Source organism: Rhamphochromis longiceps, linkage group LG2 (assembly GCF_057381845.1).
Source record: "Rhamphochromis longiceps isolate RC_006_pf linkage group LG2, R_longiceps_female_GT1.1, whole genome shotgun sequence".
Lineage (NCBI taxonomy): Eukaryota > Metazoa > Chordata > Actinopteri > Cichliformes > Cichlidae > Rhamphochromis > Rhamphochromis longiceps.
In genome coordinates this window covers 12,114,293-12,127,870 of record NC_140558.1, presented here as the reverse complement: position 1 = coordinate 12,127,870, position 13,578 = coordinate 12,114,293, and the positions used below count along the sequence as shown (strand labels likewise).

Here is a 13,578-nt window from a genome sequence, read left to right as displayed (position 1 = left end):
GCACAGGGGAGATCAACAAGCAGTCAGGGAAAGCTATTGGGAAATCAGAAAATTAATTCAGAAATACAAATCAAACAAAAGCATGTGAAAAACTGGTTGAAAATGTGGTGGGTTCTATTGATTTCAATGTGCACAGGCTTCCATAAGACATGAGATATATCGACCCAGTAACAATACAGCTAACAGAATCCAATTATAAGAGCAAATGTCTTTAATTTTACTAAATATTGAAAGTAAATATGTGTTTAAACACATCTTGTGTTTAAAGTTTGCAAATTAAAGATGTTAGGCAATGGCAGACAGTGGACCAAACCAGTGTCAGGGATGTGCGGGGGAAAAGATTTACTGATTTATTGTTTTCCATCTTACAATTAAACTAATAGCTTCCCCTACATGGAGTTGTATGCATTTAATTTTGTATATTTACAATGACAAAGTGAGGAGGAGCACACTGAAACACAGAAACACGAGGCTATACTTATTTTATCTACCCCAGCAGCAGGGTGGCAATCAGATTTTAAACTGAGGTCTGATGCATCAGTACAGTAACTTTACAAACCACTGAAAGGCTAAACCTGTCGTTTATATGCTGTCTATAGAATTTACTCATTCAGCAGATACAGAGTGATACGATTATCCCACAGGATGGTATACATGTCACAGCAGCTGTGTCTGTTAACAGGAATCAGTGATTTTTCCAGCACTTTCAGACTTTCAGTTAAAAAAAACAAAGAAAAATAACAAAGCCTTGTGTAGGTTAAAGTCTTGATGCTCGCACTTTTTGGGTTAGGTTAAGAAGAAAACCAAGGTTTTAGGTAAATAACCTTACCACACCTTAGAAAGCTCAAACTGACAAAATCCACAGTACTTTATTTTATGACTAATGAATTTCCGAAAGAATGAGTTAGTTTGCATCAATATGATCAATCAAGGTCCAATATTCTTTAATTTTCCTTTAAGCTCAGCTTTCAGTCTCCACCAGTCATGGGAAAAACTGACCAAATCATAACAAAGGGAAAACTAACAGTGGCTTTACAAGAATGTGTTTGTGCTTGAACACTATGACGTGAATGAATAAATGATCCAAATTATGAATTTAATTTGTTCTTTCATTTCAACATTGTTCAAATACACTATTCAAAAACTGTTGTTTGTCTACATTATTATTTTTTAATACGCAGAAATATCAGTGAACAGTGTGCATGCATTCATGCACATTTACTTTGTTTAGATTTTATTTTTACATATCTTTGCAAATGCGAAACTTTTAAATCAGTGGTTCATGCAATTGTTTCAGAACTGTGACGAGTATGTCTAAAGCTTTTTTTTTTTTTTTTTTTAATGGAACTGTTTTGACTCTGATAACTTAAGGTGTCCATTTTTTACAGTGTGCTCTCCATTGTGCAGTGCTGACACGCATAAAAAGTTTCTCTGCTTCAATTTGTGCCAATCTGACTTTGGGAAAAGGGGAAAATGTGTTCTTTCTCCACGGCGATCCATCTTCAAAGTGGGCCTGTGTGTGCTGAGAAGGATGGCGGTGGGGTGATAAGTGTTGGGGATGTAGTAAATTTGAATACAATGACATAAAATAAAGCTGGTTGTCATGCTCAGCGGTTCTGCTCCGGCGGGCCTTTCCTTTCTGTCTAAAGCTGCTCGACACAGTTCCGGATTTACCAAATCCTCCGAAGACGAAACGAACCCTGTCGCTTCATTGTGTGAGAGCTGCCATGAAACACCCCACCTCACTACCATCCCTCCTCCTACACGGCCCCTCTCTCTCTCTCTCTCTTTCGCGATAGAGATTTTAGTGGAGTGGGGGGCGAGGGGGTTGGCGGCACGACGGGCAGGAAGTCGGTTTGCTGTTTGAGCTTTTAAGCATGTGGGGATTGGTTTCAATTTAAAGCCCTGACATAAAAAAGAAAGAATCAATTTAAAGAAGCTGGGTCCCCAGGGTCACCTGGTTGAGTGAGCACTGGAAATGACAAAAAGAGAGAAAGCAAGAGAGTGAGAGACAAAGAAACAGAGCAAAATAATTATAGGAAAAACTGCCATGTTTCAGGGAACTAAGAGAAAAAATAAATCTACATAATATACTTAATTAGCACCGTCTCTGATTTGTTCAAATGATTTCTAACATTAATCTACGAGTGGGAGAAATTCTCAAATGCTTAATGTGAAAATAGTTTAATGAGGAGGACATTTAACCAAGATGAGAAAAAATTGAAAATATTCCCAAATGCTCTGAAGATTATGATAATGGTACCAAGAAGAAAATGGCTTGACAACCTTAAAAAAAAAAAGTAGAAAATGAGGATGGAAAATTATCAGAGTGCTTTTTATAGAGTTCTACTTTAAATCTTAAAGCAAATAAACAAATAAAATTTTAAAAAATCAACCAAATACAAACAGGAAAATCAGATCCTAACATTACATTGTGTTTTCTCATCTTATAGTTTAAATGTTGTTTTGCTTAAAATCTAGTCAGTTAATTTAGTTTAACAAGTTAAATCAGTCAGGCTCGTTTTATTGTGTCCAGGCATAAAATGTCTGGCATCTGTCTTATAATATATTGTAATTCAGCTAAACACTGCAGTCTTTCAAAATTGACACACTGCACAGGTCTTAGTGTGGATAGTATGCTATTGTATCTTAACCCTCTCAAGGCAGGCATTGCCGATTTGCAACAGTTAAAAACTAACAACCTGATTACCCCACATACATATTTTATGATTTTATGCCATCTGATCTCAGGAATTCGCATGATAAGGTGGGGCCAGGTTTCACAATGATCTCACCCGAAACTCTGGCTGATTGGGACCCACACCCAGTTTCACACCTTGGCTCAGGCGATTAGAGGATCATCTTTTGTCCCTCTGTGGGGGGATACTCCCACTAGGTTTATATCTGGGACTCCCCACCATTTGACCTTAGAACTGAAGAAGCTTCTCGGATGAGAGGTGAAACGTCTTCAAGCAACTCAAAGAAGTCCAGACGCTTTTCTTTGCAAGCTCCTTTGACTACGATGACCTGGATGACTGAGAACCTTCACAGACATATTTTATGAGGTTTTTTTTTTTACTCAGAAGTACCACTGCAGGACTTGGTTGTGCATTAGCAACAAAAAGTTTAATTTGAGCCTGAGAGGGTTAATTGAGACACACAGCTGCTATGTGCAGATCTTTGAAGAGATGAAATAGTTACTAGGACTTTTTAATGAGCACTCATCGCGGTTAAAGACATCAACAGTCAAAGAGCCCATCGTAAGGCATCCCCTCCCAGGAAGAGACGAGCAGCAATGCGGGGACCGGAGACCACAGAATATCTCTGAAATTCAGCTGTGAGCCAAGCGATTACCACTGCCAGTAAATAATACCTGCGATTTATCATGAGAGGATAAATCCTTTAGAGAGTTACCTAGCAACCAGTGTCTGGAATATCCACTACCTACGAGCTATCAGCTAAATAGCAATGCAAAACAACAGAATCACAGAGTTTTAGCCATATGGCAACAAGTATAGTGACATGGGCAATGGGAGGTAAAATTTTTGTTCTCAAATACACGTGAAGCCCTTACTAGCTGTTATTTTGATGTGTACAGTCAATTAGCAGTCAAAAACACCCCTGTACCAAAAGTCTAAGGTAACATCACGTTTTTCAGCCTGCACGTGCTGGAGGAGCACGTACAGATGCCACGTCGTTTACAGCTGGGAAACTGTTCAAACAGTCTCTGAAAAACAGACACGACTTTTTCTTAATGTCGTGTTTTTGTCTCTGGTCTTCACACTCTCTGGTTTCACTGACTTATGAATCACTGGGTGATGTATTCTCTACAAAAGATTCTATTTAAATAAACTTTACTCAGGGAATTTTAACAGTCATGCCAGTTAAAGCTCATTTGAATTTGAGAGACAGAGGGATGAGGTGCTCAAGGATGCGCAAGCAGAAGTAAGGAGCTTGAATCAGATCCAGACGTGGAAAGCGAGACGAGCCGACAGCCAAACGCAGCCGGGACTTCAGAGAGAGAGAGAGAAGGAGAGTAATTAAAGGTGTTTCTAAAGGGGCCGTTTGATGTAAAGCTTCCCAGCAGGACTCGCTTTCACACCGTGGACAGGAGGAGAGTTAACATGACAGTTGGCAATAAATCTTAAAACACTTTTGTTTGTTCCTGCACAGATAAACACACCGAGGCACTGAATCTGTCAGGATCTCAGAAATCTAAAAATACTCTGCGGTTTAATTAGGCCAATGATGACCCGGCGAGCTTTCAGAGGGGTAAACAGCGGCTTTCATGCCTCCTGCCTTTTGTTGTTGTTTAGATGCAGAGGCACCTTCTTTCAGGTAGCAAAGCTGCCAGAACCTCAGGAGTCACTTCAACCGTTAAAAAAAAGGCCTCCTTGTTTTGGTAGAAGGGCACCGTTGCTGTTTATCTGCCAGCAATTAGCATGGCAAACGCTACGGCTCTGGCCTGCATTCAGCGCGATTCCATCACCAAATACATAAGCTAAGCAAAGTCAACTAGGAGAATGCAAAAGCAATGCAGAAAACAAACTACTGATGTAACAACACAAAGCAGAACGGCTCAGAGACAAACAAGATGTTTTACGCCGGGAAGCTAATCATCCTCAATGCAGCGACGCTCACAGTGTGGATGATTAGTCGCTGTACAGTCTCTCGAGGTACGTCACTTTAAAACACAAAGAAGGCAGCATCGAGTCCTCATCAGCGCTAGAAAGTAATCCTCATTCCTGAAATTTTGAAGCCGCACAGAAATATTTATTCTACCGCTGAAAGCTAGCACAGCCACGTGTCGCACGAAGCTTTGATTGAGGTTGTTTTTAGGCCAGAACTTTAATTGAAACTCAGTTTGATTGATTGATTGATTGATTGATTGAATCTTTATTTTGAACATGTTGAAAAAGTATAAAAAAATAGAATTAAAAGAGACAAATGAACAAAGCAAACAAAAGGAAAACGAGCAACCACAACTCCAAATAACGTCCATGTTCAAAAAGGAGCAGGAAGAAGCATAAGCTTATTTAATCCCACCCCTTTTCCACTATCTAGTATCAATAGACTACAGAAATACCTCCTTGCAATTACATTATATGTTATGTGTAAATTTTTTTTTTTAATATATACACATATATGTTTCTATCTATCCATACATTTGAAACAAGAGTAACGTTTCCATGTCTATAGTTCATGTGGGTTTCTTCTCATCCATTCAAAGGGAAAATGATAATTTGTCATGTATTAGGCAGGAGTTCATTTATGATAACTACCCAACATTTCTGCATTTAATAAATAAAATACACAAAATAATAAAAACGCAGCTATGGCTGAGATGAAACCCAGCAAAAAGAACACTTTTTAATGTGAGCTCAACCACATGCATTTATTTTAAAGCTAAATTGCATCATCATCATCTTCTTCTGTGGTGGCCCAGAAAGGTCAAATGCACAGAAACGTAATCGATTTTTTTCCCTATTGTTCTTTTATGTTGAAGCTCTGTTGTGTTTTGTGTGTTTTTGCAGCATTTTTCTAGTTGCTTGTGCATTTGACCTCTCAGGGCCACCGAAACTCACACACATATCTGCAGGATTCCAACAGTGTATTATGAACGTGGGCTATGCCGACTGACCGCATTGGGATTTTTTCCATAGTCAAAGGGTTAAAGTGTCTCCTTACGGTGTGTTCACACCGAACGCGATGGACGCGAATAGAGCGTCAGGTTTACATGTAAAGTCAATGGAAAGGCGCGATGACGCGCGATTGCGGGTCCCGCGAAAATTCGGAAGCAGATTTGCGTCGCGAAAACGCCAAAACGCGTGAAACGCGCGTCAGTGTAGCGCGTCTGGCGCGTTTGACGCGCGAATAAAACCACGCGCGTGAGTTTTTGTGTTGCACTTTGTGCATACGCGCGTTTCGTGTCTACCGCTCGAGTTGGAAAAATCTGAACTCCAGCGTCAAATCGCGCCGCGACAACCAATCAGGAGCCTGGTGACGTGGCTGTTACCTAGGTCAAAGGGGCAGATCCAGCCAAAGCCTTTCATACTTCAATGGAGGGGAAGGCTAATCAATGCGGTAGCAAACAACTCGGAGCTGTACAACACCAGCTGCTTTCAGTACCGAGACAGGAATAAAAAGGACCGAGCTTGGAGGAAGATATGTGAAGAGATCGGGCAACCTGGTAAGTTCATTCATTTCTCTTTTGAAAGTTTTCACTGACCCGGGGAAGCCGCACAAAAGCTAGCAAGCCACCGCTATTTTCCCACTGACGTACAAATACCGTTCTGCTTTTATGCATGTTATCATTTAGGAATATATTTTATTGTTTATTAATAAACAGCACACAGTGGTCCCGCTGTTCATCCGTCACTGCTTTGCTTTTTCGCTGATTTTTTATTGCACAGTACAGCATTGCATTCTGCAGCCTGATTGACAAATCTCCTGCGCTTGCCAAATTTATCACGTTTGGTTTTGATAACCATCGCGTCCAATAGAAAAAACAGCACAAAAACACCCATAACTATGAGCCTCATTCGGAAATAGACACCTGCACCGTGAGGGAAAAAGGCGCACGAAAGTGGCGGGCAGATGAAGACAAACCGCGGCATAATAATACTTTTACGTTTTGCAATCTACAAAGGTTTGCACTTTGAGAATCAATTGTGAGAACTGTGACCAGGGGCTAGTTATTCTGAGAACCCCTGCAATAAATGAGGGACCACTGTCTACTCTACGATTATTATATCCAACCTGTTAACATTTAATACTGTATTGATAGAACCAACTGATTCTGCAGCAGAGCATCCCCAGTCCCTGAGCTCCTGCTGCTGCACCCACAGATATGTACAGCAAGCACTGATACCTTTTTAGTCGGTGGGATTCCCTTGTGATCACCTTTACTAAATATCTACAACCAATCTGATTATATCCTGTTATTGTTTTTTTTTTTTTCAATGTTGAAATTAAAATCAAGTAGCAGCCTTCTCATTTCTTTGTGTTTTGTGCTGTTTTACAGGCCCACAGAGGAGGACGGCTCCGAGGCAGATGAGGGACGGGTCCCAGGACGGTCCATCGGCGGTGGAGCTGGCCATCCTGGAGTCTCTGAAGAGGCCACACCAGTCTCCAATGGAGCATTTCCTCCTCAGCCTTGTTCCTGCTCTGGAGAGCAGCTGGTCCTTTTTATTCCTGTCTCTCTGTAAATTCTTATATTTTATATATTTATGTTTAATGTTTTTCTGTTTGAGACTTTTAATATTATTTTAAATAAATGTTTATAATGACTAATGTCTCAGTTCTACTACACAGCAAATGTTGGCACACGACTTGACACATGTAGACTTTATTTCATATTATACTAATGACAAAATATACTGATACAGTGGGATGCAGAAGTTTGGGCAACCTTGTTAATAGACATTATTTTCCTGTATAAATCGTTGGTTGTTACAATAAAAAATGTCAGTTAAATATCATACAGGAGACACACACAGTGATATTTGAGAAGTGAAAAGAAGTTTACTGGATTTACAGAAAGTGTGCAATAATTCTTTAAACAAAATCAAGCAGGTGCATCAATTTGGGCACCACAAAAAAGAAATGAAATGAATATTTAGTGTATATCAATGTGTGTGTCTCCTATATGATATATGGGGTGCCTTTGTCTGGATGTGCTTCCCATCCAGAGCTGCACAGCACAGAGGAAAGTTCCAGCGCTCCTGGAATCCCTCTGTGATGGACCGCCAGTCTCCAGGTGAAGGCACAGCCATGAAGTCGTCCACTAGACAGTCCCAGATGGACGTCGCTGCCTGGGGGGTGATCTGGCTCACCGTGGACACACCGACTCTGAAACTGAACGCGATGGTCCTGAAGGAGTCCCCGGTGACAAGGAACCTGGACAAAATTGTTCAAAATTAGTATTATGTGTGCTGCAGTTACAAAATACATTATTCAAATTCCAAAATACTTTTGTGATGTCAGATATAAATCACAAAACTTAAATCTTACATAAAACATTTTGTAATTATAAGGATAATTACAAAATGTATATTAGATAATATCTAAAACAGTTGTGTTTTGTTTTAACTTTAACATATCATAATTTGATTGGTAGCAACTTTCACAACTACAGTGAGCCAATCACTCATAATTCCTAAACATGTCAATCAGGTAGGAATGAAGTAAAACATTAATAGAAATAAAGAGTTGTGTGTTGACATGTAGCCCTTTCCTTGCTTAAATCATTAATATTTTTGAAAAATTAATCTGTGATAAGACAGCTTATCAAGATAGAACCATGTAACTAAAGATGAACCAAACTGTTCACAGTTTTATCTAACTCTGTTTTAATAAAGGCTGTGACCCCTGCTATAGAGTCTGACAGCTGCAGGGATTATATACAAATATTCAACTATCCCAGAATTAAACCAGGTCTAAATAAAAAGGAGTGAGTATCACTACAAAGGTTAACTCAGTGGTCCTAATGCTACAGTTTGATATCAGCAAACACCGAGCGCATACATTGATGTGACACCACAGCCATGCTATCATGCAAACACTGATAACAGCATAAATCGAATTAAATCGGGACTTGATGAGACCTTCTGAGTATCACTAGAAATATTATAAAGAGTCGTCTCTGTACCACAGTTTGCTTTCAGTAAACACCGACAGCATTCACTGTTAGCATAGCACATCCATGTTAGCTGTGTATAACTGGATGGATTAGCATATTAGCACAGATATCAATAAAGGACTACCGTATTAAATAGTTTTACTAACCTCAGGCAGACGGACAGGCGCTCTGCAGGTGGGATTGAGCGTCTGTAGTTGGTGTCTAGGCGGGCAATGCTGGGACCGACGAGGGAAAGCAGGTCCTCAAACTGGCCGACGGTGATAGCGCTGGAATCGGCCGTCATCCAGGCGCAGCTCCTGGAGCAAGTGGTGAAACTCACCAAACTGCTCATGCCTCTGGAGGACCTGATGGACCCAGGTATGGCGAGAACGTCTTTTACGCTGCTGCTCTGCTCTCCACAGTACATAGAGAAGGGAGACTCTCTCTTCAAGCGCTAGCTCGATAGCTGCCATCTTGCAAAACCAGGTCTGGCACAACTCCCTCCCACATTCCTCCCACATTTCCGGTTCACGCGCGTCAAAATATCATATTTTGACGCGCGATGGATTTTTCTTGGACACGCGTTGAGACGCGAATGTACACGCGTCAAATTAGGGGCGTTTGGGGCGTTTTATTCGCGTCCATCGCGTTCGGTGTGAACACACCGTTAGAGTATTGCTCCCGTTGACCTGTTTTAAATGCGGGAAGAAGGGAATAAAGAAGGTCAAGTCTTTGTTCATTTATGTCCACTAATCAATATTTACTCATGATTTGGTGCTCCCTTATTATTGGAAGAGGGCAGCACTGTTGCCTCACAGCATGAAGGTAGTTGTGTGTTCTCCCTGCACCTGTAAAGGTTATCTCTAGTTTAGTTTAACTGGTGATTCTAATGTGGCTTTAAGTGTGAATGTAAACGGTTGACTGTGTCTCTGATTTTGGACTGGTGACCCATCCGGGGTGTGTCCCTCATTTGTGGTAAGCATACAGTCTGATATCCACTGAGCAGTCCTGTTTGATCAGACATGCAAGTAAATAGTGATTGCAGTTTCTTAAATGCAAAGCCACCGGCTATGATCACATAACATTTAGCTTTTTATTGGCTTTCTTTAGAGTCTGGCTACGAGAAAATGATCAGAGGTCAGGAGTGCAGACTCAGAGTTTTAGGTTTAACATTCATAGATTTACATCGCCATCTGTGTACCTTTGCAGTATTTTTTATCAGTACACCAGGCGCACACCAGGACAGGCCTTCTCTGTGTATCTGAAGGTCAGACAGAATTAATGCTGAAGTGGTTTGACTGAGATAAATGTGGCATACAATTAACTTGAAATAAGAAATGGGGAAGTATCGGCTAATTTGATCAAAAAACAAATAATGGGATTGTTCTTAAAATTCCATCTTCTCTCGTCTCACTTTACATTCATAAAATGATCTGATAGGCCGAGTGAAGGTGGGAACAGAGTGTGACATTTCGTGTTTGCTCTCCTGACTGCCGTGTCAGCGCGTGGCGCAGAGAAGCAGGATGTTGAATCAGGCCTCATGTTTGTTTCCCCCGACTCGACTCTACTCCGCTACTGTCTCTGTTCAGTCCTGTGTACACAAATCTGCCAGGGAAAAGATGTTCTGAATTGCAAACGACACAAAAGGAGCAAATGGGGTGAAGTGGTAGGGGGAAACTGGGCGTTTGTGACAAAACTGCTCTGCCAGATGGGTGTAATACGGCGAGGAGAAAGCTGTTTACACACCGTCCAATCTGCAAATGGAGCATCTGTGACGAGGCTCTCAGGACGAGAACGAGTCCGGGAAGGAGCATTCCTGCTAACGGGATACAATGAATAAAATTATTACATCCTTTCTCTGCCGAGTCTCTTTATCTCTCCATCCTTCCTCACAGCTCCGGTGTGAATCGACCCCGTTCTGTTCCCATTTGTGTTTCCCCCTCCTCTCCTCTTCCTCCTACACCTCCTTCTTCCTTTCCTTCATTTCTCCCTTTGCTCTTGTCTAAAATTGAGAACAGAACAGCTGGTAATTGAAGATCATTGTCTCTCCTCAGGCCCTCAGGATTTACAATGCTTCTCACTGCAGCTCATCTGCAACACACAATTTTTCGCTTCTCTTTCTGTTTGCTTTTCCCCCTACCTTCCTCCTCTACTTCTTCTTCTCTCTCTTCCACCGTAAACTCCACAAGCCCTTTTTGAAATTGGATTTTCATTCGAGATGGACCAGGAGTACCCGTCGTGTTTATGCCGCCTTCCTCCCATCAATTTTCCTTTCTCCTTTCCTCACTTCATTTCAGCCCATTCTCTCCTCTGTCTCCTCCTGTGAATTATCTCCTCTCAGTCCGGCTTGGACAGAAGCTCCATTTTCCTCCTGATGGATATAAAAAAAAGCAGAAAAAATCACTGCAGTTTGGAGTGTGCTGCTGTTCAACAGGTGGAAAGAGAAGCTGAGAAGATCATGATCAAGCAGACAATGTTCCTCTTTCTCTGCCGTCAGCTGTGGACTGAAGGTACAAGATGTTCTGTACGCACAAAGATAAAAACTTTTTATGCTATCAGGTCACGTCTGATAATGTTGATATGTTTTCCCTCTTGAATTATTTCATGCACTGTATTAAAAACAATTTAGTCTGTTTTTGCTAAAACGAGACTCGACTTTAACGATCAGATGAAAAGAAAGAAAAACGCCGTCTGAGGTCTCCACGTAGGTGCACGCTGACACCGTAACTGAAGTCACTCCAAACAGTCTCTTTGTTAGAACACAGAATCTCTATTTTTGCCTGTTTATTGCATTTTTCCTGGTTGAACTCAATTTGTCTGACAGCTGGTAACAATACTCTGTTAATCTAAAGAATTTGGAAAAATACGAATTTCTGACTGAGCATGACCCCAATATGCAGTTTTAATCAGGAAAATGTATCCAAATTTTTATCCCATTTCTACGTAATGAGCTTGGTTCCCCTCGGTGAACAGATAACAAATTACAGATGAATGTGCAACCACAACATGCTGAGAGAGCTGGCTCGTGCATGTTTAAATGCAGGGCTTGACACAGCCGAAGCCTCAATGAGCCCAGGCCTGGTAAAAAGAAATATGTTGCCGAGCTGCTGGCCCATTTGGGCCAGTGACCATGTTTCCACCACACAGTTATGAATTTATCTGTGAAGCAAATGGCTCTAACAAGTCAACTTTGTCATTTCAGTCTAAGACTTGTTTTCACCACAAAGGAAGGATGCGACGTGGTGCGTGAAAAGCCGGACAAAGAATCCTGGACTAAGATGAAAAAACAGACCCCAAACCGCAAAGCAATGACGCAAACCAAGAACAGCTGTTCTTTTCTATATTTCCAGTTTTTTGTTATTTTAAATTTACTGTCTACAAATATCTCTCAAAACATGTCAGAAACCTTCTAAAACATATGCCCCAGTTCATTATGCCCCAAATCCCCATCGCAGCTGCAAAAGAGAAAACACCCCATTAAACACACTCAAACATACCTAACTTTAACTGGCTGACCTGACCAGTCAGCCAGTTAAAGTGATACTTTTCAGTCTTTAGCCTTCGGTTGATACGCTGTGTGGATTGGGATTGATTTCTTGTAAACCTGGTCGAGTGTTTAGCAGATGTTTAATCTTTTATGAACAGGTTCATCTATGTGCATCATTAACTGCATAAAACCAAAGGAACTCAGAGAAGAGATGCAGACTTCTTCAAAGACAGATAAATTAATTTATTAATTTAGGTAGTGTCACATATAAGGTGACTTAAATAAAAAGGCTGTTCTTAAACCTCGATTATACTTTCCCCATCTTTCGGGTCCACTTGGGTCTGAATGTTGAAATTTTTGTCATCAACTTCCTTGCCCACTTGTTTTTTGTGTGCACCAGGTGCCAGACTTCAAATGATGTTTCCAGCTGTGTGTGTCTGTGTCCACAAGTATAATCAAGGCTTTGATGTAATAGAAAAACAAGATACCAAAGAAACGATAATTGATTTAGCCCATGTAGCATGATAGTAGTTTATCATCAAACTGAAAAATCACAAAAAGCAAACAGTGGAAAAGGGAACAAACTAAACCAAGGCAATGAACTCAGGTAAAATGTCCGTTATCAATTCACCTCTTCAATAGGCTTAAATGTGAAGACGAGTGACCTTTTCAGCTTTTGCATTCACCGCTGGTTTTATTTTAAACAGCCCCAGTGCATTTGGTTTACGGGCATGTCTAAAGGCTAGCGCACAGTGTCCTCCACTTCATGCATTTTAAAACTTTAATCATTAAATATTCGGAAGATTTGGAAAATGAATTTAAAAATATGTCACGGCTGGGTGGGCCAGTGTGTTTGAGGTGGGGACCAAAATGCAGACATGAGAGAAAAACAAAGTATAACAAAAAGCTAGTATTTATTGTGGCTGATATCATATCATCATCATTCGTCCAGAATTGCTGTGCGTTGCTGACCTACAGCAGACAAGAGCTTCTGGACATCTGGACTCATAACTCCAACAGTTTTATCGCCGATCTCCAACTCATCCCAGAGATCTCCAGAACACTGGAGGCTGCCCACTCTCCCCGGCCGGGCGGAAGTGCACGCAGACGGCGCCGAGATTGTAAACAAAGGCGAGGTAGGCGCGGAGGGCTACAGGCTAAGCTAAAACTAACACCACACCGGCTGCCTTTACCCAGTATTTTCCTCGCCAATGTCCGTTCTCTGGCAAACAAAATGGATGAGATACGGCTCTCCATCACTAACAACAGATGGATTATGGACTCAAATGTCATGTTTTTCACCGAAACATGGTTGAACAACAGCTGCCCGGACAATGCTATCGAGTTAGCAGGACGCCACACACACCGAGCCGACAGGCTAGCAGATGACTCCGGCAAGACCAGAGGTGGAGGTTTGTGCATTTATATTAACAATGGTTGGTGAACTCCACTACTACTGAGAGTCACTGCT

General features: G+C 41.2%; 1 protein-coding gene across 1 annotated transcript; it reads right to left on the bottom strand.

Moving 5' to 3' along the window:
• Positions 1–7,521: 7,521 nt before the first annotated feature.
• Positions 7,522–9,273, bottom strand: LOC146677031 (uncharacterized). Its single transcript, XM_085417806.1, has 2 exons — positions 8,788–9,273; positions 7,522–7,899 (listed from the first exon to the last, which is right to left on the bottom strand). The coding sequence occupies exons 1-2, from the start codon at positions 9,045–9,047 to the stop codon at positions 7,629–7,631; spliced, it is 531 nt and encodes a 176-aa protein (XP_085273932.1). The 5' UTR covers positions 9,048–9,273; the 3' UTR covers positions 7,522–7,628.
• Positions 9,274–13,578: the final 4,305 nt, after the last annotated feature.

Bases quoted from the DNA above. Each gene is read 5' to 3' on its own strand.
- LOC146677031 (XM_085417806.1), bottom strand. From the start codon at position 9,047: ATGTACTGTGGAGAGCAGAGCAGCAGCGTAAAAGACGTTCTCGCCATA. The intron at 7,900-8,787 runs GTTAGTAAAACT...AATTTTGTCCAG, and splicing joins CGCCTGTCCGTCTGCCTGAG to GTTCCTTGTCACCGGGGACT.